The following is a 25,575-nucleotide window of genomic DNA, read 5'->3' on the forward strand; positions in this document are numbered from 1 at the left end:
GCGGTGAGGCGGCGGCTGACGGACACCGCAATACGAGGCCAAGTATATGCGCCCGAAATCCCAACAGCGCCACTCACTCGTTTCTGCTAACGACGTCGATATCATCAGATCAAACGCTCATCATGGCAACATCCCGTTATCCGATCTTGGCGATGTCCTCCATTTGTTCAGCTTCTCCTCTCACTGGTCCAATCTGCCCAGACCAGAAGCTGCGCCTACCTGCCACGTAAATCTACAACTGGGTGAAAATCACCGAGTTCAGACATCGATCCTACCGTGTGACACTTATAGCTGGCCACTTCGTGTGCCTTGTGAAATGGAATCTGACCTTACTAGAGATCGCCCCGGTCACAGCTGGCGAGAACACCCTCGGCCGAAAGGATGGCGCGATGTGCCGATGAGAATGTTGGATTTACTACGGAGTTTCCCGGAGTAGAAATGCTTACTAGTACAACATGGAAAGTCGGAAACAGAATACTGCCTCTACTCATACCATTGCTTGCCTCTTTTGCTACCGCGTGAGGTGCCTCCTCTGGTTGATTTTGCACGACCTCGGCCTCCCGCCCGCCCACTCGAGCGCGTGGTCCCTGTACCCGCTGTGCGGCTCCGTTTGGTTGGTTGGTCACCGTTAGGACATTCTGAATGGAAACAAGTATCAGTGATGGGTATTAGAGGGGAGAAGAACGCCGGCTTTACCCGAAACCCAATGACCGACTTGCCCGCATTTGAAACACTCCTCATCTCCCCGCGAGGCGGTATTTTCTGATCGATTCCGAATTGGGGCAGACGTTCGCAGCTCCGTACCAGGGCCGGACATTTCTTTCTGTTCGTCATCCCACTCAAAGAAAGTACAACGAGCGTTTTCCGAATTGGGACAAGTCCAGAAAATTCGTCCTCGGTTGGGCCCTTCTTTTACCACAGTACGGGATACAGCAGTGAGGTCACATTTGCATCTTCGAGCATCTGAGCCAACCAGTGTTCCTTGCGATCCTTGACGAGCCTGTTCACATCCGATAAGCAATGACCAGGGATCCCTGATCAAAGACAGACCGTATGTGTCCGTTTTGCTGGGATGGTCCTGCTGGAAGCCCCGGTTTTTGATGCACTGCCGCCAGATGCCTGGTCTGCCCATTCGAAGAACCCGCATGACGGGTCATTAGGGCATGTCCAAAACTTGCGCCCTTTGTTGCTTGTTTCTTTTACGACTGTTCTCTCAACAGCTGGGACGTCGCAGCGACAAGACACCGCTGTAGCGCCCGCGCCCCGCGGCGGTCGGCTGTTCTCTGCGGAATGCCAATTCGGTAAGACAAAGATAATTTACCCGAAGTTCCGGTGACTTACCATCATCTGAATCATCATCTTGTCGTCGCTTGGTCGAAGGTCCTTTGCCTCGAGGTTGACCTCGTGTTCGAGGTGCGGTAGTGCCACGCGCTCTCCCCCTTGTGCCGGCACCCCTGTTCCCTCCTCGTGCGGGAGCTCGGGTTCCTCTCGGTGGGCGACCGCCATTTTCACCCCCGAAATCGTCATTATCATCGCCGTCACTGCTTGCTCCACCTTCGGTTACATTTCCGTCACCGTTAAGATAATCGCGAACGCTCTGTTCGGTCATAATCAATGTCCAGATGTGACTCGATATAGCATTCAGACTGCTTACCTCGACCACCTGCCGAAATGCAGCACGCGCTCGCAGGAAGACTTCCCGATACTGTTCGATGAACTGGAAGAGCATGTCATTCTTTGTGCTTCGACCTTCACATATATCGACCATCCTTTGCTCTGTCTGTACACCGCGTCAGCTGGAATCAAAGCATAAGGGCCCGTACAAGCCTCTCGTCGAAGTTGGGGTTTGCTCAAGGAACGATCAAAGCCTATTTTGTTGTATCCTTCTACCAGACCGATGCCTAGCGTGCTGGGGACAAGGTATTTCATAGAATCCTCCTGCCGCGTCATGACATATTCGCGATCAATGATTGTTTGGATATGCTGAGCGATTGTAGCATCCGTGCCTACGGACGATTAGTACGGCTACTCAGCGAGTGACAGGTTCTGCATTACCAATGCCGTTCTCGTCCATCAAACCTACTAGATCTGCTTCAGTGAGTAGAGATGGACGGCTCGTTTGTCCCTCCCGCATTTCGCACACAACGGGTATGAAGTGTTGCCCTTGCTCAAAATCGGGCAACTGTTTGTCGGACCATTTGTCGTAGGTAAACACTTCAAGGTAGTTCCTCTGAGTGATCGTGAGTCCTTGTAACACGTCAATAATGTGTCATCCAAAGATATGGCCCTTCTGACCGGTAGCATTGAACTCTTCTCCTGCTACGATAACAGTGACAGTGGTTTGCTGACCTTCCGCGTCTTTGGAACACGAAGCAAGGAAGCGGCGCGTGACATACTCGTACACTCGTTTATCATCGCCCACCAGGTTGGTTACATGGGCTGTAGGATGAATCGGGGGATGTGCCTTATCGTTTTTCTTTCCTTTACGAGGGGCATTAAAACCACCATTTGCAAGACTGACAGATATCAATTGTGCTGTTCGACCAATAATCATAGACATCACCTTTGGGCAAACTGTCCCCAAGCGGGATCAGTGGTTTGCTTCTGTATCAGCGTCATGAAATCGAAGTCAGGGTCGAATTGGTCGGTTTCTGTCCGGGGATACGACAAAAAGCCTTTCGAATACAGGTCATCGGCAATCTGGAATAACATGAGAAATACATCTTTCAATGAACTAATACATACATCAAGAATCCTCTTGGGAGTCAGCCTGAGCAAGCGAGACGCTGACTTCTGCAACTCTACGGTTGTCAGAGGAAGTGGCCTCCTGTATGATATGTGCTGTCAGCTGCCCCTTCCTGTTAGTGAAGTAGCGTGCAGCCAACCATTTCTTCGTGGGCTTCTTGGTAACTTGCGCGATGGTTGCTTCCGGACTCTCAACACACAGCTCATAGAGGGCAAGAGTGGCAGGAAAGTCGAACAGATGTCCTCTACGCCATGTGAAGTCGGTCTCTTCTCCGTCTACCATGATCGACAGGTAGATATACCAAAAGGTTTCAGGTACAAATGCCTGTACTTGTTGATAACGGGATACGACGAATCCCAGGGTTGGGAATTGGCATGGGCCTGTGAACAAAGCAGATCAACAGAAAGTAGCGGCGAGATTGACCAACTTGCCGTATGATATCATCTTGCGCTGGAGATCGGGTACTTGATTCTGTAGCATCTTGGTTTGCATTCGGGTGAACGCGGCGCCAAGGCGCAGGTCCAGTTGTATGCGTGCTTCCACCGCGTCAGATTGTCGGCGATCCAGCTCAACGGGATGTCTAGCCGCGTGGTGTATCTGCCTGTACTTCGTCAGGCTGCCAGCTATGCAGTGAATGACGACGATATGCTTACTGAGGAATAATGGCATTGAAGCGTGCTCTCTTGACTTCTATTCGTGCATTCGTTTTGCGGCATACACTCGCCACCTCACTGCCAATGTGCTCCCCTTCTCGATCACAATCCGTCCATATCATGAGCATATTCTTCCCTCGCGCTTCAATCTCCAAATTACGGGCGATAGGTCCACCATCCTGTCACCCACTCAGTACGGGTTGAAAGAGATTTAGCCTAGTCGCGTACTTTTCGAACAGCCGTTATGATTGGCGCATCGAACAGGTCCGCCGGATCGCAAGACTCCCAGCGCCGGTAGTCGTCGGAGAAGTCAGATTCCATAAGATGACCAGCAACAGAGGTGACGGTAATCTCAGCCCGTAGTTCATCATAGTAGAAATCATAGTTCTTGGTAAAACGGTTAGGGCTGTCCCGCTATGACCCAGATTCAGTCTCGGTCAGAGTGCATATATGAAGCAAGCACTTACCGTCGTTGATTGCCCTCCTGACAAAATTTGACTGATAGCACGAGCAATTGACGGCTTCTCTGCTACACATAGAATTCTCATCAGATATAGCGGCACAGTACTGCCTCCGCCAAATACATAGGTGGTTGTAGCAGGGTGAGAAGCGCGTGCGAATTGTCCGACTAGAAATCAGGCGCGTCTCCTCAGGGTGAGGGTCTATCTGTGACTCAACACGTGACTCACTCCCCTACCATCATCTCCCTCCTCTGTTTTGCAAGGGTGACGATCATCTCCTCTCTATTCTCTATAATTGTGCTCACTATCTCAGTATTACTCCATGTCATGGGCCAAAGCACTAGAGATCTATGCCCGGACTGCGCCAGATACAATTTCAAAAGACGTTCTTCTGCGTTTCATGGACGACACCATCACTATCCGGGACGCGTATAGAAAGGCGATGTATCATTACCTCATCCTTCCACGCCTGCCTTCATCACTAGTATCGAATCCCTCTCAGATATCGAGTCTGAAATGCCTTCTTTCCGGGGATAAGGAGGAAGCTCTTCACGTCCTCCAAGTTCTTGGCAAAGAAGCCGAAGTTGCCAAGACTGACATTTTGGAGGATATGCAAAAGAAACACGGATTTCAGTGGACAGTCAACATTGGATTCCATGCAGTTCCATCTATGGAGTAGGCATTTAGTTGTCTAGGCGATGCATCAATCTAAAAGTGCTCGATAGGCACATCCACCTGCATGTGGTCTCGTCCGATTTGCTTAGCTCGGCTTTGAAGAACAAGAAACACTACAACTCCTTCTCCCCAAAACTCGGGTTCTTCATACATCTAAGCGATGTGCTGTCCTGGCTGACAGAAGGCGCATCAGACAGTGTAAGTGGTTGATGCCCTCGTTCCATGAAAACTCACTAGGCTTCAGCGACTGAACATAAACAGCGCCAAGTACGAACCACTACTTAAGACCGATCTTTCGTGCTTCAAGTGCGATGAGTCATTCAAACGAATGCCACGTTTGAAGGAACATCTTGAAGACGAATGGAAGAAAGAGAAGAGACACGCAGTCAAAGAGAACGCCAGGAAAAGGCAGCGTGGTGCGGATGGTGGAGAAGACATGGAGCGAGCAGCAAAGAAACACATAGGCGAAAAAGAAGTTGCATCCCTGGCCGATGGTCAATGATGTCCAATACGCACGTTTCTGCACGACCCGGGCAAGGGTGACCAGAGTTTTGCGCAGTCCCTAGGCCCATTGCCTCGTAGGATTTATTTCGCCTCTGAGATTCAGTACATACGTGGTGACTGAACAACCGGCTATGGCATGTGTCGAGATTCTCTGTATTGTCGGTTTGTCATGGGCCCTTATCGCCGACATGTGTATGTGGAAGGATGAAGGAGCTGCTCAAACACGCCATACCCACTGCCTTGATTAGATATTAATGTCCAGAAGGATTGTACCCACACCCGTCGCATCGGCCCTGAGAAATGCACACCGACCATATCGATCGGAGAGGCCTCCCTACGCGGCGTTCACGTCATCCCCCAGGGTTTCCACCTACATAAAGGCGGGCCGAGCTCGAAACCATGTTGAACCATACCCAATCCCACCATCCTATCGATTCCATTCCACCATGACCACAATCGTGAACGATAACAAGGGTATGCTTCTACTCACGCTACCCGCTCACGAGATTGACTGGTTTTCAAGCTTGCTGCTCCCTGCCGCCTGCTGAGGCTGAGTATACTCCCAAGGGCGAATACGTCGATGTTGCTGGCTTCAAATCCTACACTATTGGCGATAAGAACTCGAAGACCGTGATCAGTACGCACTACCTTGGAGTATGTCTAGCTTACAGGCTAATTCCGCCCAAGTTTCGGTGATGGATGTATTCGGTTTCTCCGCTCAGACAGTTCAGGGTGCGCCATTTGGCTTGCTTGGGCAGACATTGGCTCAAGTGTTCCACAGCTGCCGATATTCTGTCCACAAGCGGTGCCTATGTCATTCTCCCTGATGTATTCGAAGGCAAACCCGCGGCTTCCGATCTCTTCTCCCCTCCCCAAAGCCCAGAGAAGTGTGTATCGTCATCTCCTGATTCTGAGCCCCGGACTGATTCTCTGTTCAGGCAGCAGACAATCCAGTTGGTGGTTTCTGTGGTCGTATTGGGTACCTGCTGATTTCTCGGTAGGACATTTTTCTCCACGGTCGGGTCTCCCCCTACTGCTCTGGAGAAGATTAGCAAGATCGTCGCTGAACTGAAGAGCAAGGGCATCGAGAAGATTTTCGAAATCGGGTATTGCTGGGGCGCAAAGGTGACAATCCTGAGTGCTGCGAAGGATCGTATCAATGGCATTATCATGTGCCATCCATCGTATGTCATCATTCGATTGTGATTGAATATGATCTAACAGGGATGCAGTATGCTGGCCGCAGAGGATGCAGACAACTGCCTTGTTCCTGTCGCCAACTTCCCATCCGGAGACGAGAATGTCCAGCTGATGGCTACGATCAATGAGAAGCTCAAGGCGAAACCTTTCGGCAATAATTGTATCGAGAAGACTTATGCCGACCAGATCCACGGTTTTGCCGCGACACGCGCTGATGTAGGTGTCTCCCGTACCGATGCATATTCGGGACAGAAGCGCTCACAATCCACTTCTAGCTCAAAGCCGAAGGTCCTCTTGCTGCTTACAAGGTACATAAATCTGCTGGCTCTGTCATTATTTCTGCTTATAGCCAGCACAGGATGTCTACCAGAGGAGTGTTGACTGGGTTAAGTCGTTCTGACACCAACCCTGATCTCTTCACTCCCTTGAGCGCTCGGACTTTGGGGTGTTATGGCATGATTGAACCGTGTATGAATCCTGAGTAAAGAAGATAAATAACACGAATTTTCGAAGTACAGGTATAATTGTTTCTAGGATATGAGTGCTTCCTCAAACTCGAGCTCGTCAGAGTATGAGTCGCAAGGAGAACCCACAAAGAACGTGCAGGTCGGAGTCAAAATATAGGGCGCTTTAGATAATCAAGTCTGAATTGACTCCGCGCGCTACGACTAAGGGCGTCACGCGCATCTGGCGTTCACCACTCCTCTGCCTTCTATCCTCGCTTCCACCATCAGCCAGCTGCACACCTCCTTCATCCGCTACTAAACGACAGTGGCCAACGCATAGAGCCAAGGCTCGGGCACGTTAGTGTGCATCTACGTGCTTTCCAGTGCAATCTACATCTGTCTGTAAGTGTATCAACGCCGCACGCGGAGTGGCGAGCTGAGTAATGCAGTTCCCAAGTTCTTTCTCCTAATCGCCCTCTTATTCACATAAAAAGTCGATCGACATGGACGTGAGTGCCATCTACACCGTGCATATTTCTCGTGTTTAACCTCCGCACATAGGGCATTCTCGATTTTGAACACGAGTTTGACGTCAACCTATTCGATCGGGTCATCTATGCACTCTTCAACGGCTCTGGTGCTGAGGCACGTGCATATCTGGTGTTCATCACGAGCATATACTGATATTTGTTGTGTCAACAGCAAGCTGAAGCACAGAGAGTGCTGACTCTCTTCCAGGAGCACCCCAGCGCTTGGCAGCGTGTACCGTACATTCTCTCAACAACCACAAACCAACATGCCCAGGTTTGCCTGTTTGCCTCGACCCAGATATTGCACTTGAGCTGAACCCGTGCACAGTATCTGTGCTGCAACATTCTCGACAAGCTTATCCAAACTCGTTGGAAGGCACTGTCTGTAGAGCACCGACAAGGTACGTACCGCCACTGTGGTATCGATTTCTCTTCAGTTGACGTGACTCGTCCAGATATTCGGAGCTTCATCACAACCGTTATCATCGCTACCTCAGAATCCGAGGAGAAGCTTCGCCGAGAACGTTTATATCTGCACAAGCTCAATTTGTTGCTTGTCCAGGCATGTGCCTGTGTATCTTCACCAATTTGTGGCTGACTGCCGTTGCAGATCCTCAAGCAAGACTGGCCAAAAGACTGGCCCGACTTCCTCCCCATGATTGTTCAGTCCTCGCGACAAAACTTAAACATGTGCGAGAACAACATGCAAATTCTTCGCCTGCTCAGTGAGGAGATCTTCGATTATTCTGCCGAGCAAATGACACAGCAAAAAACTCGAAATCTCAAGCAACAGATGTGCGGCGAGTTTGGCCAGATATTCGAGTTGTGCCAAGAAGTGCTACAACGCTCGACGAAGGGGAGTCTCGTCCGGGCGACCTTAGAGACACTACTTCGCTTCCTTAATTGGATACCCCTTGGGTACATTTTCGAGACCCAACTCATCGATTCCCTTATCACCCGGGTAAGTGCATCTGTGATAAGCAACACTGAGGCCCCAGCTGACGGCCCTACGTAGTTTTTGGAAGTTCCCGAATTCCGTAATATCACTTTGAAGTGCCTGAGCGAGATCGCTGGCCTTCACATTACAGCCGAATACAATCGGCACTTCGTTCATCTGTTCACTCAGACAATGTCGTCTATGAACCGAATGATACCTCCCACTACCGGTTAGCCCCATTTGAGGATTCACAGGATCCACATTCTGACTAGCCAAAGATATTGCTGCAGCTTATTCTACTTCTACCGACGCGGGGCAGGACCTTGTTTTCAACTTCACTCAGTTCCTGACCGGCTACCTCACTGCTCATGGGCGACTGTTGGAAAATCCCGAGAATGCGGCTGTCCTCACGAATGCACATGGTTATCTCATCAAGCTGTCACAGGTGGACGAACGTGAGGTCTTCAAGATGTGCCTGGAATACTGGGGCAAACTTGTCAGTGAACTATACGACGAGATGACTGCTCTGCCTCTTCGTGACGGCACTGCGGCTTTCGGCGCGCTCAGCTTGGGTGGTCCTCCTGTTATTGGCCAGATTAGTGGTCGCAGAGCCCTCTACGACCAAATCCTATCGCAGCTCCGCCTTGTGATGATTGAAAAGATGGTCAAGCCGGAGGAAGTTCTCATCGTAGAGAACGAAGAAGGCGAAATCGTCCGCGAAGTCATGAAGGAGACGGACACCATTGCACTGTATAAATCAATTCGAGAGGTGCTCATCTACCTCACTCACTTGGACGTCATGGATACCGAGAATGTCCTGACCGAGAAGCTCGCGAAGCAGGTAGATGGTAGCGAGTGGTCGTGGAACAATCTGAATACACTCTGCTGGGCTATAGGCTCTATCTCTGGATCGATGGGTGCGCATGCGCTGACTCGTGAAGAACAATGCTAATATGGGTTGTAGACGAGGAGACTGAAAAACGGTTCTTGGTGACTGTCATCAAGGACTTGCTTGGCTTGTGCGAAATGAAGCGTGGCAAGGACAACAAGGCCGTCGTCGCGTCGAACATCATGTACATCGTCGGCCAATATCCTCGCTTCCTTAAGGCACACTGGAAGTTCTTGAAGACGGTGGTCAACAAGTTGTTTGAATTCATGCACGAGATGCATGAAGGCGTCCAGGAGATGGCCTGCGACACGTTTATCAAGATCGCACAAAAGTGCCGCAGGCATTTCATCCTGCAGCAGCCAGGCGAGACAGAGCCGTTCATCGATGAAATCTTGCGCACCATCTATCGTATCACGAACGATCTCAAGGAGGCTCAGATGCATACTTTCTATGAGGCATTAGGTTACATGATCGCCTCCCAGCCGAATAAAAACACGCAGGATGCGTTGATCCGTCAAATGATGGAGTCCCCGAATCAGGCAGTAAGTATATCAGTTTAACCGTGAGAACAGTTGCTGATACTAGTATCGCAGTGGACGGGGGAGATGCAGCTCGCGCGCCAAGGTATCAATATTGTCGTTGATCCTGAGCATGCCAAGGTTCTGTCCAATGTGCTCAAGACGAACGTGGCTGTCTGCGTGTCCCTCGGAAGCTTCTACTGGACTCAATTGACGTACATCTGGAACGATCTTCTGGCCGTCTACAGAGCTGCAAGCTCGGCAATCAGTGAGGCGGTCGCCACAGGCGGACCTCAAGCCGTCCATATGCAGAATGTCCGTACGTGCCGTACGGTGAAGAAGGACGTCTTGCGCTTGATCGACACTTTCATTCGCAAGGCTGAGGACCTGGACCAGGTCAATCGGACTCTTGTCCCTCAACTGTTCGAGGCCGTCCTCTCTGATTATCGCGAGGTTCTCCCCGCTGCTAGGGACGCCGAAGTGATCAACGTTGTGCACACCGTAGTGTCTCGTCTTGGGGTGAGTATATTTTCCGAAATATGTCCAGCAGGAGCTGACATGGTTTTCAGAACGGTGCTGTGGACTACATCCCAGGTATTATTGAATCTATTTTCGAGCCGACTCTCGCCATGATCAGCGAAAATGAAACGGATTTCCCCGAACAGCGCCTGGCCGTGTTCAAGCTGCTGCGGGCAATCGATGCCTACAGCTTCGAGGGTCTGCTCAAGCTACAGCCGAGCAGCCTGTACAATGTTCTCAACAGTATTGGCTTTGCCTTCAAGCATATGCAGAGAGATGTTGCCGAGGTCGGCCTTTCGAGTATGTAACAGCTGTTCTACCGTCTCGGTGTTTGTTTACATGTCCTTTAGTTTGTCTTGATGCCATCAACAACTTTTCTGGTGCTTCTGCCGACATCTCCAACGCGTTCTTCACGAGCTACTACATGACTATTCTCGGTGACATTCTGCAAGTGCTGAGCGACTCAGACCACAAGAGCGGGTTCAAGGGCCAATGTGGTGTTCTGCAGCGGCTGATTCAGCTCGTCATTGCTAATGAAATCCACACACCACTGTTCGACTCTTCTCAGATCCCTGCCAAGACCAACGAAGAGTTTGTTCGCAATCAGCTGACGACGATGCTCAAGTCTGCGTTCGGCCACATGTCACCGATACAGATTGAACAATTCGTCCAGAATCTGTGGGATTTCAGCGCAGACGGCGCGCGGTTCAAGCTCGCAGTGCGCGACTTTTTGATCACGCTTAAGGAATTTGCAGGCGACAATGCTGAGCTATACCGGGAAGACAAGGAGATGGAGGTGCAGAAGCAGCGTGAGCTGCAGATGCGCGTACCAGGCATGGTCAAGAACGATTCGATGGACGATGAGGAGTGATAGAATCAATGTCGGATGGGTTGACGGTCCGGATTCGCAAGATGGAAAGCAGATTGAAGAAGGCCTCCCCTCTCTTACTCATCTATTAACGAAACGCATCCTGCTGCATATCTCTATCTCACTCTGCCTACTCGTGCCTATGCTGCTGTATAGCGTTTTATTTCTTGCTATGATGCCGCAACTGACTCGCTAGCTCCAGATGGTAGCTGCTACTGTATGAATGGACCACACGATCGCTCTGTACACCTGTTAGTTGTCAATGAATGGTTTAATGTCGAAATGACCCCCACCCCCCCGCCTGATGGTTTGTCGTTGTTGCTTCAGCGGAGAAAGATAATCCGGGAACATTACTTAGTGCCTAGCTTTTCTGCAGCTCCGCGGTGATTGCGGGGTAATGAATGTCCGCGGATGAATGAAGGGCCGGATATCAGGGCCTCTTCCCCACACTCCCACCATGGACAGGAGTCTCGTGAACGCTGCCCTTGGGCGACAGGCGACCTTCTCGAGTAAACTTTCCGCCAACTGCGCTATGAGGGTTACATATAATAACCTGTGTGTTGCCTTCCTTAGAATTCACACCATCACTTGGTCAGTGCGCTTCTTGTTATCTTAACTTGCCCTTTGATCTTCATCTGCTGGCTGAAGCATTTGCTCTCACTGACGACCGACAATAACGATGACCGACATATCTTCTCTCCTGGTTCAGCCTCCTCCCTCCTGGCCTGAGAAGTACTCGGGAATCCCCGCGCGTTTGGCTGACATCGGCAATCAGACGCGAGAGAAGATCTATGCCGGACGTTCTCTCCCGCGCGTCGCTCCGCGCAAGCAAGGCGAAGAGCTGCCAGTTTTGCCCCCAGATATTACAAGGGAGCGGTTCAACGAAGCTGTCGCAGAGCTGAGGAAAGAGATCGGGGAGGCGAATGTTGAGTTGAATGATAAACCACTAGTTGATGGATGGTATATGGAACATCCGTACATAACATTCTACCGTTATGATACACGAGCTCACAGGACCATAGAAACACCCACGACGCCTTCCACATCTTGGAACAAGATGACACCGTCTCCTCTGCCACGATATACCCGGGATCAACCGAGGAAGTCCAGACCACAGTTCGCTGGGCAAACAAGTACCTCATCCCCATCTACCCGATCTCGATGGGCCGTAATCTCGGGTACGGCGGTGCAGCTCCACGTATCCGGGGTGCTATGGTCCTCGACCTTGGCAAACGGATGAACAAGGTGCTCAAGATCGACCCTGACAACTGCTCATGCCTTGTCGAGCCTGGTGTCAGTTACTTTGCATTGTATGAAGCGGTGCAAGCGACGGGCTACCCGTTGTGGATCGACACGCCCGATTTGGGCGGCGGCAGCGTACTTGGCAATGCGGTGGATCGTGGGGTGGGATATACCCCGTATGGTGACCACTTTGGATGTCACTGCGGGATGGAAGTTGTCCTCCCTACGGGAGAGGTCGTGAGGACTGGAATGGGCGCGTTACCTGGAAAGGACGGTGAGGACAACCCGTGCTGGCAGTCCTTCCAGTATGGATACGGGCCGTACAATGATGGCATCTTCACCCAGAGTAAGTCGTCGCTACTTGTGATTCTTCTTGAACTAAGTCCGTTACAGGCAACTTTGGCATCGTCACTAAGATGGGCTTCTGGCTGATGCCCGCGACGGAACATACGAGTTACTTGATCACCTTCCGTGACGAGGACCAATACCCACAGATCATGCAGACCATCCGCCCGCTAGCGATCAACAAAGTCCTAGGAAACGTCCCTCAGCTACGACACGTGATCCAGGAGCTGGCCGTCACCGGAAAACCGAAGTCGCACTTCTACGACGGCGAGGGCCCGATCCCTAGAGAAGTGATCCGCAAGTGGGCCAAGGACATGCCGTGCGGAGATTGTTCTTGGGTGTTCTACGGTACCGTTTATGGGCCGGACGACTTCCGCAAGGGTCAGCTGGACATCATCCGCCGCGAGTTTGGCAAGATCGAGGGGAGCAGGCTCATGCTCCCCGAGAAACTACCGCAGGATCACTACTTGCATAGCAGGGTGAGCGTGTGCAGCGGTGTGCCTGTGCTGAGGGAACTGGATTGGCTCAACTGGTTGCCGAACGGCGCTCATTTGTTTTTTGCCCCAATCGCCCCGACATCAGGCGAGGATGTGAAGAAACTGTTTGAGCTGTGCAGGAAGAGACACGAGGAGTATGGCATCGACTTGTTCCCTACTCTGTATGTCCATCTTTCTGCCTCAGTCATACATCCACTTACACAATACGCTTAGCTGCGTCGCCTCGCGCGAGTCGCACGTCATCGTCAATCTTGTATATGATCGTTCCTCCCCCGCTTCCAAAAAAGCAGCATACGACTGCCTGCGTGCGATGATTTCCGACGCGGCAGCAGGAGGCTACGGAGAGTACCGAACGCACATCTTGTTCGCGGACCAAGTGGCCAACACCTACAATTGGGGCGGAGGGGCGCTCATGAAGCTCAACGAGACGCTCAAGGATGCGCTTGACCCGAATGGAATTCTCGCTCCAGGGAGAAACGGAATTTGGCCTGAGAGGTACAGGGGGAAAGGGTATGAGATCTTCCCCGGTGACCAGAGGACCAGCTCGCTTCCTCCGCATATCAACGCCTAAGCAGAATATCAAAGAGCACACTTGGGTCGCACAATGTTTAGATAGAAAAAGTCATGAAGGAAATCAATTTCTTGAAGGCGCCCGCTACCAGAGGCGCCCGTTTCAGTTCGTAGTTACAAGTACAACGGCTGACGTTTGCTACAAATGAGTCCGTGACGTTCCCGCGCTGGCGTCGTTCCTCACGTGTATGTTATCCATTTAAACGTATCATGTGAAATCAATCGGCCTTGGGAATGTTGGGCGGCAGTTTCCGAGAAGCTTCGCTTGCCTTGCGGATCGCCCAAGTGAACTCGTATGTGCGCACGGCGTCTATTGGGCACAGCATCAGTGGTTACGACAAACCCTGGAACAGGCAACGCACCCTCAAACGAGCTCAAGATCTCGGCCTTGTCCGGCCCTCCTTCAATAACGTCGATCATGTTCGCAACCTCGGTAAAGAACGGGTCGTCGTCCGTGTACCTGTAGGTCTCCTCGAAGTCGTCACCAGGCCGTCGGACAAACAGCGCTGGGTTGTTGTAAGGGTCCTCAAGGCGCATCTGGTACCCGTCTGCATACACCTCAAGCACGCAAGAGTAGTTACGGCCCTGCAGGGCAACGGCGTGGGTGAAGCTACCGACGGCGCCGGACTTATATTTCCAGGTTGCGGCGGTGACACGAGGGATGCGTTGTTCGGCAGGAACGATCTGCTCTTCGTCGAAGCCGATTTTGCTCAGATGTCCGGCGGGCTCGTAGAATTCCAGCGAATGGGCAGACACAGACGGGATATCTACTTCACCACCGAAGTAGCGGGAGAGGTCACCTGAGGCTGAATCAGCATATGTATTCGTGTGATAGGGGCGGGGTGCACTGACAGAAATGAGTGCCCTGCTCGAGGATCGGCCCGCCGCTCTTGGACTTGTTCCACCAGTGGTGTTTCAGGATCCTTTCGTAGGCACAGACGTATCGTGCAACAGTTGCCATCACGACGAGGTTGTTGTCCTCGATGATTTGTTTCATCTTCTGTACACACTTGAGGTAGCGGAGCATATACCTATCGACACCATCAACCAGTGTGCCGAATACGAGGTGAGCACGCGCACCCGACAGAGCAGGTAGTCTTCGCGTCGTTAATTGCCTTGGCCACTTTAAGCGCCTTGCCCACGTCTCCGGTAGTCACGGGCTTCTCGATGAAGAGAGCGACCCCGGGGAAATGCTTCAGCAGCTGGAGCTCAATGTCCTTGCCCGGTTCATCGGATCCTCGGAATTCGGGGGGAGAACCGACCCAAACAGCCCTACCCACGTATCAACTACATGCTCCTTCAATTGATTGGGGGAAGACACAACGCACTGGGGCATCTCATCATCATCCATGTCGGCAATAAAGTCATCGAGCGTCTTGTACGTTCTAGTGTGCTCATATGCGCTCTTGACGAAGGAAGCACGTTTTAGCTCGAGAACCTGAGCAGCCCGTTCAAGCCACGGGTCGATGAGAGCGATAACTTTGAGGCGCGGGCCGAGCTTGCTGCACGCAGGCAAGAACAAGGGTCATCTCAGGGCCGTACTGTGGGGTGGAGCGGGGAGTGGACGTACTGCTCCAGACGGAAGGAATGGTTCCACGGTCCTTCATCACTGCCGAACATGATGTTGCCCGCACCGATGAAGAGCACGTTGAAGTCCTCTCCTGGGTCAGGCGCGGGTGCCCTGGAGGGCGACATGTTCTGTCAGAAGGCGCATACATTGACGAAATGCGGGGATGCGCACTTGTGCATAGGCACGATCGTGTCGGGATCGATGGAAAGCTTGCGAGGCATTGCTCTAGTCGGTATCGTGGGGGGAGGGAGGGGGAAGGTGGTGGTGAGGAGGAAAGGGACAGATGGAGGGGGTGGAGCGTGTCAGTCTTATGGGCGTGTATCACTGCGTCTTGGCCAGGCACTGAGCGGGCGAATCAGCGCATGTTTGCAAGCTCCGTCTATGATAGCACCCGCGTTCGAATTATTCCACCGAATTGGGAGTTTACCGCGGCCATGAGTATTATTATGTTTACTCTTATTTATTCTATTGATATCTTATTATATCGCATTGTATCTCAACAGCGCATTACACCCTAACACCATACAACCAACAACCATCGAGTCATGCGGAAAGGCAAGCATGTGCACACAACACCAGTCAAAAATTGGGCTTCTTCCACGTGACGTCATCGCTGGCAGTGCTTGAATCAGCAAAAGAAGCCGCCCCCGCGGCCGAACGTCACTGGCAGCTCTTGCCAGGTGAAACGCACCGTTGAATGTAGGACAGCTGTCAGTGTGGCACATTGAGGTGGAGCGATGATACATCCAGCGAAATATACATCCAAACGATAGAATTACATACAGAGATAGGGGTCATAGGAATGAACAATACCAACACAAGGTGATCAAGCCAGATAATGAGAGGCGTATCAACGCCGAAGCAGTCCCAGCATCTTCAAACGACGGCAAGCTATTTCTTCTGCTCTTCCTGGTTCGGGAACCTGCCCGTCCATCTAACACTGTATCAGTAACATTCAGTTTGATAATGGGATGAGGTGACGCACTCGGCGCTGGAAAGTACGTTGCTAATCGAGCTTGCAAATTGAGTTGGATCGAAGAAGGGGAGGCCGACAATCGGGGATGTGGGAGGAGGAGCGGGGGCGGAAGCTGGGGTCATTGGTCTACGAATTGCACAAATCAAATCGACAATACGTCAATTGCATTCAGTGGAAGAGGACGGGAGAGACACTCGCCCCAGGTCGGTATCGGCACTGAGCGGCTTGCGGTCGGGTATGACGAGCGCAATTGTACCAGAGACGTTATTAGTGACGAGCTCGGGCTTCTTCTGGGCTTGCTGCATGTCTGAATATAGTACAGTGGGAGGACGGATGAAGGAGTGACGGTCGTCAACAAGTGATGGTGACAGGGCACCCCGCTTCCCCACACTGGAGATCAAATTAGCCACATGCTCCGGCGTGCCAGGGCCGGCTGGGAGTCGGACTCGGCTCAGGGGCCAGATACACCGGTTAACTGCCTTGCAGGTGAGGCCGGCGATGGTCAGGAATTAGACGATAGCGGGAACTATGGCCCCTGTTTGGATGGGAATGTTAGAAGGAGGATATATCGATTAGGTTGAATTCGATTGTCCACAATATGTATCCGATCGCATGGAGAAACACTTGGGGAATAAATTTCACTTAAAGGTTAGACCCCGTGGCAGTGTTCGGAAGTAATTATACCTTTTGGGGTCCTCTGTCTGTGGCCTGGTTGTTGCCTCCTTTGCCTTCCGTGTCCGCGACAAAGCTCTCTTGTCCGCTCCGTTGCAGAAGACGACACCCACGCCGCCTTACGGTACCCTTACACCTCTCCCAGGCGCGTCGACGCGCACCGCGAGCATACGGACATTCCTAGTCCAATTATCTATTAGTTACTGCCGATAATCAGCGCGGGTAGTGCACTGACTCACGCTTTTTACGCATATCAAACAATACTCGGGACCACCATCCATCTACTTGACGCGAAGGAACCTCATCAGCAGACTAGACAATGGCAGTTGCGGCGACGATCGACCCACAGCAGCTGCTCGCTTCTTCAAGTGGCACGGAGACTATGTACTCGCAGGTTACGGCCCAGCAGTCCGCACCTGCAGGAACCGTCTCGCCCCAGCATGCCTTAAGCATGCTTACCCCTGATCAGCTGAGGGGGATGGTCCAGGTGCGTCGTAGCATCCACCTGCTCATTGTATGCATTTGTGCTGATGCATCGGAATTAGAGAGCCAGGATGCTCATGAAGCTCATGCAGAGGGATGAGGAGCAGGAAGCTGAACTTGCCCGCATTAGGGCGGTGTTACAATACTATCAACAATATCATCGTGCGCAAGCCTGTGAGCAAAGACTGCACTTGATTGTTCTGTGGAGCGCTTATTAATAATGTCCCTTTCACTAGATCAACAACATGCTTATCTTGCCCATCAGCGGGCACACGCCGCTTCCCTCTCTGCCCCAAGCGCCAATGGATGGGCGTCCAAGCCCTCTCCATCCCCCGAAAACGGTGAATCCCAGCCCCTGCCAAACGGCGTGTCTCCATCCACCACCACGCTCGACCCGACAATCAGCGCCATCCTCTCTGGCCCCCTCCCGCCTGAGCCCGAACCAAATCAGCCCGTTATCTTTACCCCGACCCAGCTTAATACACTCCGATATCAAATATATGCCTTCAAGCTCCTCTCGCGTGGCTTGCCGCTCCCCGCGCATGTGCAGCTAGCCATCCAGCGGCCGGAGGAGGCGGTGGAACGAGAGGAAGAGACGGTCGCCCTCGCAGGAAAGACAACAATGGATAGGATCGTCGATTCTGCTGTACGCGCCCACGTGGGTGCGAAGGCCCAAGGCACAAACGGTGATATAGACATGCATGACGTGGATGAGGAGAGCAGCGGTGACCTCACGAACGGCGGCGTCATCCCTTTTACCCATCTCAAACGGCCACGGCATCCGTTCCAACGGCTCGAAGCGACTAAGTACGAGCGCATGCTCATCTCCCCCACAACACCTATGAACCTCGACCCACAGATGCTCTTGGCTGAGCGGGATCACTTTGTCGAGGCACGCGTGAATCAGCGTGTTCGCGAGCTCGAGGCTTTGCCGATCACTTTTGGCCAGGGCGGTGGACCCAAGTTCAAGCTGTCTGATTTGACCATGGACATTGATGAAGCACATGACGAAGTGAAACCGACGAGCGGTCGCCTTCGTACGATCATCGAGCTCAAGGCGCTCAAGTTGCGCGAAAAGCAGCGTCAGTTGCGGCAGGATGTGATTGCCACCTACACCCGATCGTCATTCATCAACCAGTCGTCAACACGCGCCGCACTGACAAAGCTTCGACAGCAGACGGTGCGCGACGCACGCACGACCGAGGTGCTGGAGAAGAAGCAACGCGACGAGCGGATCAGGAAGAGCAAGCAGAAGCAGCTTGACTACCTCCAGAGCATTATCAACCATGGCCGGGATATGCTCGCTGCGCGCAAGGCAGCGGTGCAAAACAGCCAGAGGTTCGGGAAGATGGTGCTCAGATTCCACGCGGATTGGGAGAAAGAGGAACAACGCCGGCTCGAGAGGCTTAGCAAGGATCGGCTCAAGGCTCTCAAGAATGACGATGAGGAGGCATATATGAAGCTCGTTGATACCGCCAAGGATACGCGTATCACTCATCTGCTCAAAAAGACGAACGAGTACCTCGAGAATCTCACCCAGGGTATTCTTGCCCAGCAGAAGGCGGCAGGCGTCTCGGCGATCCTCTCGGACGAAGCGCCTGTCACCGAGGCTACGTTTGGCGCGAATGGGTTCGATGATGGCGAACCTGCCAACGACAAGCAGAAGGCGGATTACTATGCTGTTGCCCATAGGGTCCAGGAGAAAATCACCGAGCAGCCTTCTATCCTCGTGGGAGGTTCGCTCAAGGACTACCAACTCAAGGGCTTGCAGTGGATGGTCAGTCTGTACAACAACAAGCTTAACGGTATCCTGGCCGATGAGATGGGTCTTGGGAAGACAATTCAGACCATCTCCCTTGTCACCTTCCTGATCGAAAAGAAGCGCCAACCCGGACCTTATCTCGTCATCGTCCCTCTGTCCACTCTGACGAACTGGACGCTCGAGTTCCAGAAGTGGGCACCCAGTGTTCACACAATTGTCTACAAGGGCTCTCCACCTGTTCGAAAGCAGATTCAACATCAGATTCGTCATGGCGGTTTCCAGGTACTCCTGACGACATACGAATATATCATCAAGGACAGGCTGGCGCTGAGTAAGCTCCGCTGGCTCTACATGATCATTGATGAGGGACATCGCATGAAGAATACGCAAAGTCGGCTGTCGACTACGCTTACTACCTTTTATACCTCCCGCTATCGTCTCATCCTCACTGGCACACCGCTGCAGAACAACCTTCCTGAATTATGGGCATTGCTCAATTTCATCCTTCCGCATATATTCAACTCTTCGGAATCGTTTATGGATTGGTTCAGTCGGCCATTCGCAAACACTGGAGGGCAGGAGAAACTGGAACTGAATGAAGAAGAAGCGTTGCTCGTGATTCGCGGTTTGCATAAAGTTCTACGACCTTTCTTGCTCCGTCGCTTGAAGAAAGACGTCGAGAGCGAGCTACCAGACAAGACGGAGAAGATCATCAAATGCCGCATGAGCGCCTTGCAAGCCAGAATGTACGATTGGATGAAGAAGTATAAGGCTGTGCTCACCATCGCTGGTGACGGGAAGGCGCGTGCCACCGGTGGAAAAGGTGTCAATAACACAATCATGCAGCTTCGGAAGATTTGCAACCATCCGTTTGTTTTCCCTGCTGTTGATACGGATATCAACATGGGCCGCGTCGACACAGATCCAAACATCTACCGAGCGGCTGGCAAATTCGAGCTTATCGACAGGATGTTACCGAAACTGTTCCGTTGCGGGCATCGCGTCCTCATCTTCTTCCAGATGACGGAAGTGATGACCATCTTTGAAGACTATTGCAATTACCGTCATTATCGCTACCTTCGGCTGGATGGTATGACCAAGTCAGAGGACCGTGGTGAAGCGATGAAGAAGTTCAATGAGAAGGATTCTCCCTATAGCCTTTTCCTCCTCTCCACTCGTGCTGGTGGACTGGGTCTGAACTTGCAAACCGCCGACACCGTCATTATGTGGGTTTCATGATTTTCCTTCTCCATCATAAATGCTGATGTCCCGCTTTCAGCTTCGACTCCGACTGGAATCCACACGCCGATCTTCAGGCTCAAGATCGTGCACATCGAATCGGACAGAAGAAGGCTGTTAGTGTGTTCCGGCTCATCACAGACAAGAGCGTGGAAGAGCATATGCTTGCTCGTGCACGTGACAAGCTAGACATGGACGGCAAGGTTATTCAAGCAGGACGTTTTGATCAGAAAACCTCTGCCCAGGAACAGGAGAATCTTCTTGTGAGCACCTTTAGTGCGAGTCCGGGATTTGTATCTGATCCTTTCGACAGCGTTTGCTTCTAGAAGCTGATGCCGCTGATGACCAAGAGGAGTCGGTAGAAATGACGAACGACGAGTTGAACGAAATTCTGGCTCGAGGTGATGAGGAAGAAGAGATCTTCCAGCAGATGGACAAGGAACTCGATGCCCGCGATCTTGCTGAATGGCGCGCAAAGGGCCATATAGGTCCTCTGCCCGAACGCCTGATGCAGGACTCTGAATTGCCTTATGAGTATTTGCATCCCAAAGCTCCAGAAGAACTGAAGGAAGAAGAGTTGCTCGCTGGTCGTGGTCAACGTGTCAAGGGGCCTGTCATGTATACCGATGGTCTGACGGATGATCAGTTCCTACGTGCGCTTGAGGAGGACGGCACGGATTTTGCGGAGATAGTTGAGAAGAAGCGACAAAGGAGAGAACGCCAGGCTGCGAAGAAGGCTGCATTCGCTGCTGGATTGCTCACTGTTGACAACTCAGCTCGAGGAACGCCGGAGAGTCCGTTCGATCAGGACTCAGCCACCCCTGATTTGTCTCGTGCTACAAGCCAGCTGTGGACTAATGTCAACGGCACTTCGACTGCACCCTCGCCTGCGGCAAATGGGGACGGAACGCCGGTGCCTAAAGGGAGAAAGCGTAAGCGCTATGACGAATCTTTCCAGCTTGTTGTCGATGGAGAAGCAGACGGATCGAGAGATGAACCGGGCGCAGTACGTGCTCTTTCTTCTATGTCTTCTGTCGCATGCTCATAGTCGTGCAGAAACGCCTCAAAGCTGAGGAAGTACAAGAGTCTGGAAAGAAGGGTCGAAAAGCCAATCCTTTCCGAGACCGCCTAAAAAAAGTCTTCTTACAGGCTTTCCAGCAGGTCCAGAACTCCGTGAGCGATGATGGCCACTATAGAACTGCCATATTCAAAGAGCTGCCGGACCCAACGGTAGATTCCTCATGCTTTCGCTTGATCAGTTCTGATACACACCTCACAGATGTACCCGGATTACTACGGGATCATTACCAACCCCATTGCTTTATCGGTCATCAAAAGGCGCACATATGCGGGCTACTACAGGAGCGTGCCACAGTTCCGTGAGGACTGGAAGCTCATGTTCGACAATGCTCGCAGTTATAATACTGAAGAGTCACAAGTCTACGAGGATGCTGTTGTGCTCGAAAAGGAGCTCGACGACATCATCAAGAAGCTCACTTACGGGACTGATCTTCCTGGGGCTGAGGGGGGCACCAATCCTGTCAGCGAGGAAGAGACGAAGCCCAATGGAAAGGAGGAACTGAACGACGAAGATTCCATGGATGTAGACGAGCCTCCACCCCCGCCGCCTCCTGAGAAGAAGCCATTGAAGATCAAGGTCAAATTGAGACAGCCAGCATAGGTCTTTCCTCCATCGTGTTTCATTCTGTATTCATATCGATACTATAATCTCTGATGTACTGCGTGGCTAGAGAACAATGTATTCAACCCTGTTAGTCTCGCTTTGCTGCAATCTCAGCCAGGACGTAGTCCTCAAACTTGTGGAACTCGACGCCAAGCTTTGCTAGAAGAGGGGGAGGTATGGCCCCTTCGGGATACAGCAGACCTTCATCTTGATACTGGAACATCTGCACAGAACTGTGAGCTTGGCCCAAGAATAGCTAGTCCGAGCTCTTACCTCTCCGAGCTCTCCACGTTCCTGAGAGCGTGCGCCAGCAAATACGGCAGGTTGGCCTGTCACTGTGAACAAATCAGCGACTCATGACATTAGGGGACCGTGCGCATACATTTTGCAACCGTCTCTGCCATCTGCGTACCAGTAATGCGATACGAGCATACGTGGATCGGTTGCTGCTCTCTCAATTCTTCTCTGATGGTAGGCTCTTCCCAGCTATTGATCATTGCAACGACAGCTGGGCCAAGATCGCCTCTTATCCAAGTATGGGGTATGGCAGCGTCCGGACCGACTGGCGTATTTATCACCCACGTCCCGCTGTCTGATTGGCGGATCCACCCATAATTCAGAAGACTTGTTGAAGTATAAGCACGCCCTTTGAGTTTCCAGGCAAACATTCACCTACTTGTCACTGAATACCCCCGTGTAAATTGTAATCGCTGGCTGTTCAGCCTTTCCGATGTACTCAGCTACATTTGCCTTCCGATCATAGTGCCTTAAAGAGGTATATCAGTGAAATGTGTGGCCGGAGAAGTCGAGATAAGCACGTCATGTTCCGATACCTCCCGCCAGAAGTTTCGATTGCATTAGGGAGAGAAGACCAAATCAGAAGAGAAACGTGATTGGCTTTGCACGCGTCCACGATGTTCTTTCCTTGCTGCTCTTCAGTGGAATGTCCAAAGGGAGTGCACCCATAGACCTACAATGCATGTCTTAGTATCTGACTTGCTTTTCTTCCACAAGTTGCAATCTTACAGCGTAAGCTCCCTGGAAGGCCTGGATGAGAGACTCGCGGTCTTCTAGTGTCGCATAAACAACTTCGACACCTTTTTCGGTCAATTCCTTGGAGGCCGGGCTGTGAGGATGACGGCTTATGGCCCTTACTCGGTAGATACCACCGGTTACAAGGGCACGGGCCACGGCGCCCCCTGCCTGTTCGTTCAGTGCATGATGTTCTCAGACGTTGCTGGTTCTGGGCATGTACCTTGTGTTCCAGTACCACCCGTTACTACCACAAGTCTCTGGGCCATCTTGAAATGTTGGAATCGCCGTTCGCAACGAGGTTCAATTGTCAAGGAGCCAGCGAAGCGTACGTTTTCCCTGAAAACTACATATATTGGGTATGCCGTGGTGCTCACAAATGCGGCTGATATATATTGACGGTCCTATTCTAAGTCACAACATGAGGGCGGCCAGGGGGGCCAGGGCCGTAGCCGTAGCGGTCACGTGGTCAAAACCTTGAGGAGGCAAATGCGCTCAGGTAACGTGGATGAGTTGACTGTCCTACGGAGAGTGTACGAATCCTGGGCGGCAAGCGGCCACCTTTGGCTGGCGGCTGTGCACGGATGTATATTACTGCCTCCATTAGTTTCCATCAAAGACGATAATTCCGTTCAATTCCATTTTGCTCCAGTTTGCCTCCTTTTGCACCCATGCCCGGTTTATCCGGTTCTGTGTACCCGGTTCATCCGGTTTGGACATAGCAGTTCTAAAAAAACAGAACCGGGTCTTCCGGTTTTTCCCAACAAAAAGAACCGGGTCTTCCAGTTTTTCCGGTTTTGAAAAAATAAAATAAAATAAAATAAAATAAGCTTGAAATGTGCCATAACTTACTCATATTGTCAATACTCAGGACAGGACAGGAGAAAACCATACTGAAAACAGACAAACCAAAGCAGAAAACCGGGAAAAAACTGGGTGGGAACCGGGCAAACCCGCTGCAAAGTTGCACACAGATGCCGAAAGATTGTAGCGGAAGCAAATTATTTCCGTAGAGGATCCTGACGGAGGCGAAACATTTTCTTTCCGTGCACAGCCGTGCACAACCACCGGCTAAAGCGGCCACGGTGGCCGCGTGCCGACCAGGATTCGTACTTTCTGGTCCTACCGGCCATGATGGGTTCTTTGTATCTGGAAACGCTTGGACGGCTCGTTGTGATTCTCTCCTTATTGTTCTTGGTCCTCGGAATTAGTTCACTGTGCGCGGGCTCTCTATACGAATACACGGGATGGGGGGTGAGTGATGGGGAAATGATACATTGTTAATGCTGAGTTTAACACGACAGGTGTTCCGCGTTCTAGCGGATGATAATCACTATAAATACTTCTTCCTATTGCTGATTCCAACGGGATCCTATTTCGTCATCGCAAATTGGGTCGGCTGGCAATATTACAGAAATGCGTGATCGTCCTTGGATATGGTGATGGAGGTACTGAAAGGGTATCTTCATGGTCCTCTGGTATTCAAAGCTGTATGATTATCTTTTACGAGATTCCGAGCGTGCCTTTAAAAGTTCCCTCCATAGCCTGTCCCGAGGAGTAGCATCACCAACTGCGGAGTGCGATGTACGGGACACTGCGGGAGTCATAGAGCGAGCACGACGATGGTCGACCTTTTCCATGAAGGCGCTGCCCCCGGCACTATCGATAGCTGTCAGGGATTCCACACGGGGCAAGCTCGTCGGTGGCAAGGGTGGTGATGTATCTGAATCTGTTGGGGTAGGAGGGAGACGTCGCGTGGAGGAGGATGTAGGTATATTTGACATGGCAGTGACGGGAAACGCTGGAAGGCTTGTTCGGGCTGTTCTCATTGCTCGAGCGCGTCTGTTCGGAATATCAGCACCATTTTGTATCCCGAGAGGTATTGCTCACGCGATGGCTTTCTTGGCGATTGCCGTTTTATATGCACCACTCCATTTCTGCAGAGTGTCCCCTGAACCTTGTGTCAGTGATATCCCGTACATAGGGATACGTCTTACCTAAGAGATGCTTTGTGTACATGGTATCGGCTTCTCGTGCCCTGCGAGCGTTTGGCAAAGCGGCACGCCAGACTTTCCAGACATGAGCGCGAACTTGCATGGTTGAGAAGTGAACAGCAGGAAGGAACTGCAAGCCGACATGAGTTATGCGTGTGTTGCAGACATAATAAACCATATACCTGAGAGCGACGTTTCCAATAATTGAAAGCTACTTGAAGACTGGATCGCTGGTTGCGAATGAGGACGTCCCATTCCTGTCCAGTTGTCAGCATGTCATATGTATATTGTACGTTCGATTGCCAACTAACCGCATCGCGAAGCTGTCTCTCTCGGAACCGGTCTCTCCAAGTCTCCCATGCTACAGACATCGTAGCTAGTTTAGCTTCCTGTTCTCGTCGCTGGAGTCGTTTTCGTCGAGCGCGCGATCTTCGTCCAAGGCTCAGCCAGTGGTGGAACGTACGGCGAAGCTCGTCTAGAGCAGATCGTATCAGTATGACTGACACCATTTAAGAAAACAACGATAATACCTTCTTGTTTCACATCCTTGAAACTGTACATGA

At 51.7% G+C, this 25,575-nt stretch overlaps 10 protein-coding genes across 10 annotated transcripts; 5 read left to right on the forward strand and 5 right to left on the reverse strand.

Moving 5' to 3' along the window:
• Positions 1 to 411: 411 nt before the first annotated feature.
• On the reverse strand, positions 412 to 4,184 carry DACRYDRAFT_92803 (prokaryotic type I DNA topoisomerase; the record flags this gene model as incomplete). Its single annotated transcript, XM_040777108.1, has 16 exons — positions 412 to 638; positions 805 to 963; positions 1,047 to 1,283; positions 1,342 to 1,597; positions 1,655 to 1,780; positions 1,828 to 2,006; positions 2,056 to 2,247; positions 2,296 to 2,516; positions 2,564 to 2,700; positions 2,746 to 2,827; positions 2,886 to 3,126; positions 3,178 to 3,347; positions 3,400 to 3,578; positions 3,628 to 3,813; positions 3,867 to 3,942; positions 4,180 to 4,184. The coding sequence occupies 16 exons, from the start codon at positions 4,182 to 4,184 to the stop codon at positions 484 to 486; spliced, it is 2,601 nt and encodes an 866-aa protein (XP_040632423.1). The 3' UTR covers positions 412 to 483.
• Positions 4,136 to 5,299, forward strand: DACRYDRAFT_62040 (HIT-like protein). Its single transcript, XM_040775686.1, has 3 exons — positions 4,136 to 4,535; positions 4,586 to 4,733; positions 4,780 to 5,299. Exons 1-3 carry the CDS (start codon positions 4,183 to 4,185, stop codon positions 5,035 to 5,037), a joined length of 759 nt encoding a protein of 252 aa, XP_040632424.1. The 5' UTR covers positions 4,136 to 4,182; the 3' UTR covers positions 5,038 to 5,299.
• Positions 5,300 to 5,463: 164 nt separating this feature from the next.
• Positions 5,464 to 6,749, forward strand: DACRYDRAFT_19978 (dienelactone hydrolase). The gene is made up of 9 exons (XM_040771747.1): positions 5,464 to 5,513; positions 5,563 to 5,676; positions 5,727 to 5,771; positions 5,821 to 5,926; positions 5,978 to 5,992; positions 6,041 to 6,223; positions 6,272 to 6,455; positions 6,515 to 6,547; positions 6,598 to 6,749. Exons 1-9 carry the CDS (start codon positions 5,486 to 5,488, stop codon positions 6,637 to 6,639), a joined length of 750 nt encoding a protein of 249 aa, XP_040632425.1. The 5' UTR covers positions 5,464 to 5,485; the 3' UTR covers positions 6,640 to 6,749.
• Positions 6,750 to 6,936: 187 nt separating this feature from the next.
• Positions 6,937 to 11,219, forward strand: DACRYDRAFT_19979 (crm1 protein). Its single transcript, XM_040771748.1, has 13 exons — positions 6,937 to 7,087; positions 7,135 to 7,194; positions 7,247 to 7,330; positions 7,388 to 7,489; positions 7,544 to 7,616; positions 7,671 to 7,777; positions 7,826 to 8,176; positions 8,231 to 8,381; positions 8,431 to 9,069; positions 9,117 to 9,583; positions 9,635 to 10,078; positions 10,129 to 10,378; positions 10,429 to 11,219. The coding sequence occupies exons 2-13, from the start codon at positions 7,189 to 7,191 to the stop codon at positions 10,947 to 10,949; spliced, it is 3,195 nt and encodes a 1,064-aa protein (XP_040632426.1). The 5' UTR covers positions 6,937 to 7,087; positions 7,135 to 7,188; the 3' UTR covers positions 10,950 to 11,219.
• Positions 11,220 to 11,625: 406 nt separating this feature from the next.
• On the forward strand, positions 11,626 to 13,601 carry DACRYDRAFT_74770 (vanillyl-alcohol oxidase; the record flags this gene model as incomplete). Its single annotated transcript, XM_040776085.1, has 4 exons — positions 11,626 to 11,921; positions 11,969 to 12,534; positions 12,582 to 13,191; positions 13,244 to 13,601. 4 exons carry the CDS (start codon positions 11,626 to 11,628, stop codon positions 13,599 to 13,601), a joined length of 1,830 nt encoding a protein of 609 aa, XP_040632427.1.
• Positions 13,602 to 13,666: 65 nt separating this feature from the next.
• DACRYDRAFT_62052 (uncharacterized protein) lies at positions 13,667 to 15,411 on the reverse strand. Its single transcript, XM_040775687.1, has 7 exons — positions 15,342 to 15,411; positions 15,171 to 15,281; positions 14,929 to 15,102; positions 14,681 to 14,872; positions 14,453 to 14,631; positions 13,963 to 14,400; positions 13,667 to 13,910 (listed from the first exon to the last, which is right to left on the reverse strand). The coding sequence occupies exons 1-7, from the start codon at positions 15,389 to 15,391 to the stop codon at positions 13,819 to 13,821; spliced, it is 1,236 nt and encodes a 411-aa protein (XP_040632428.1). The 5' UTR covers positions 15,392 to 15,411; the 3' UTR covers positions 13,667 to 13,818.
• Positions 15,412 to 16,061: 650 nt separating this feature from the next.
• DACRYDRAFT_104021 (uncharacterized protein) lies at positions 16,062 to 16,451 on the reverse strand (the record flags this gene model as incomplete). Its single annotated transcript, XM_040767864.1, has 3 exons — positions 16,062 to 16,104; positions 16,156 to 16,272; positions 16,339 to 16,451. The coding sequence occupies 3 exons, from the start codon at positions 16,449 to 16,451 to the stop codon at positions 16,062 to 16,064; spliced, it is 273 nt and encodes a 90-aa protein (XP_040632429.1).
• Positions 16,452 to 16,964: 513 nt separating this feature from the next.
• On the forward strand, positions 16,965 to 21,983 carry DACRYDRAFT_74776 (uncharacterized protein; the record flags this gene model as incomplete). Its single annotated transcript, XM_040776086.1, has 7 exons — positions 16,965 to 17,305; positions 17,364 to 17,475; positions 17,538 to 20,289; positions 20,343 to 20,565; positions 20,616 to 21,308; positions 21,359 to 21,532; positions 21,582 to 21,983. The coding sequence occupies exons 1-7, from the start codon at positions 17,138 to 17,140 to the stop codon at positions 21,981 to 21,983; spliced, it is 4,524 nt and encodes a 1,507-aa protein (XP_040632430.1). The 5' UTR covers positions 16,965 to 17,137.
• A 91-nt stretch (positions 21,984 to 22,074) lies between these two features.
• DACRYDRAFT_104023 (NADP-binding protein) lies at positions 22,075 to 23,287 on the reverse strand (the record flags this gene model as incomplete). The annotated part of the gene is made up of 7 exons (XM_040767865.1): positions 22,075 to 22,209; positions 22,260 to 22,321; positions 22,369 to 22,610; positions 22,663 to 22,752; positions 22,805 to 22,956; positions 23,013 to 23,185; positions 23,242 to 23,287. 7 exons carry the CDS (start codon positions 23,285 to 23,287, stop codon positions 22,075 to 22,077), a joined length of 900 nt encoding a protein of 299 aa, XP_040632431.1.
• An 869-nt stretch (positions 23,288 to 24,156) lies between these two features.
• On the reverse strand, positions 24,157 to 25,561 carry DACRYDRAFT_19985 (uncharacterized protein). The gene is made up of 8 exons (XM_040771749.1): positions 25,543 to 25,561; positions 25,324 to 25,487; positions 25,195 to 25,269; positions 25,016 to 25,142; positions 24,909 to 24,969; positions 24,563 to 24,860; positions 24,323 to 24,508; positions 24,157 to 24,272 (listed from the first exon to the last, which is right to left on the reverse strand). Exons 2-7 carry the CDS (start codon positions 25,381 to 25,383, stop codon positions 24,368 to 24,370), a joined length of 762 nt encoding a protein of 253 aa, XP_040632432.1. The 5' UTR covers positions 25,384 to 25,487; positions 25,543 to 25,561; the 3' UTR covers positions 24,157 to 24,272; positions 24,323 to 24,367.
• Positions 25,562 to 25,575: the final 14 nt, after the last annotated feature.

Source organism: Dacryopinax primogenitus (genome assembly GCF_000292625.1).
Source record: "Dacryopinax primogenitus strain DJM-731 SS1 chromosome Unknown DACRYscaffold_2, whole genome shotgun sequence".
Lineage (NCBI taxonomy): Eukaryota > Fungi > Basidiomycota > Dacrymycetes > Dacrymycetales > Dacrymycetaceae > Dacryopinax > Dacryopinax primogenitus.

Excerpts from the sequence above, each read along its gene's own strand:
- DACRYDRAFT_19979 (XM_040771748.1), top strand. Across the intron at positions 7,778-7,825 it reads TCAATTTGTTGCTTGTCCAG|ATCCTCAAGCAAGACTGGCC; the intron begins GCATGTGCCTGT and ends CTGCCGTTGCAG. Across the intron at positions 8,177-8,230 it reads TCGATTCCCTTATCACCCGG|TTTTTGGAAGTTCCCGAATT; the intron begins GTAAGTGCATCT and ends GGCCCTACGTAG.
- DACRYDRAFT_62040 (XM_040775686.1), top strand. The coding sequence starts at position 4,183 with ATGTCATGGGCCAAAGCACTAGAGATCTATGCCCGGACTGCGCCAGAT. Across the intron at positions 4,536-4,585 it reads CATGCAGTTCCATCTATGGA|GCACATCCACCTGCATGTGG; the intron begins GTAGGCATTTAG and ends AGTGCTCGATAG. Across the intron at positions 4,734-4,779 it reads CAGAAGGCGCATCAGACAGT|CGACTGAACATAAACAGCGC; the intron begins GTAAGTGGTTGA and ends ACTAGGCTTCAG.
- DACRYDRAFT_62052 (XM_040775687.1), bottom strand. The coding sequence starts at position 15,391 with ATGCCTCGCAAGCTTTCCATCGATCCCGACACGATCGTGCCTATGCAC. Across the intron at positions 15,282-15,341 it reads ACGATCGTGCCTATGCACAA|GGCACCCGCGCCTGACCCAG; the intron begins GTGCGCATCCCC and ends GTCGCCCTCCAG. Across the intron at positions 13,911-13,962 it reads GATCTTGAGCTCGTTTGAGG|ACGCCGTGCGCACATACGAG; the intron begins GTGCGTTGCCTG and ends TGTGCCCAATAG.
- DACRYDRAFT_19978 (XM_040771747.1), top strand. The coding sequence starts at position 5,486 with ATGACCACAATCGTGAACGATAACAAGG. Across the intron at positions 5,514-5,562 it reads AATCGTGAACGATAACAAGG|CTTGCTGCTCCCTGCCGCCT; the intron begins GTATGCTTCTAC and ends CTGGTTTTCAAG. Across the intron at positions 5,772-5,820 it reads CTCCGCTCAGACAGTTCAGG|CTGCCGATATTCTGTCCACA; the intron begins GTGCGCCATTTG and ends AGTGTTCCACAG.
- DACRYDRAFT_19985 (XM_040771749.1), bottom strand. The coding sequence starts at position 25,383 with ATGTCTGTAGCATGGGAGACTTGGAGAGACCGGTTCCGAGAGAGACAG. Across the intron at positions 25,143-25,194 it reads ATTGGAAACGTCGCTCTCAG|TTCCTTCCTGCTGTTCACTT; the intron begins GTATATGGTTTA and ends GTCGGCTTGCAG. Across the intron at positions 24,509-24,562 it reads ATGCTACTCCTCGGGACAGG|AGCTTTGAATACCAGAGGAC; the intron begins CTATGGAGGGAA and ends AGATAATCATAC.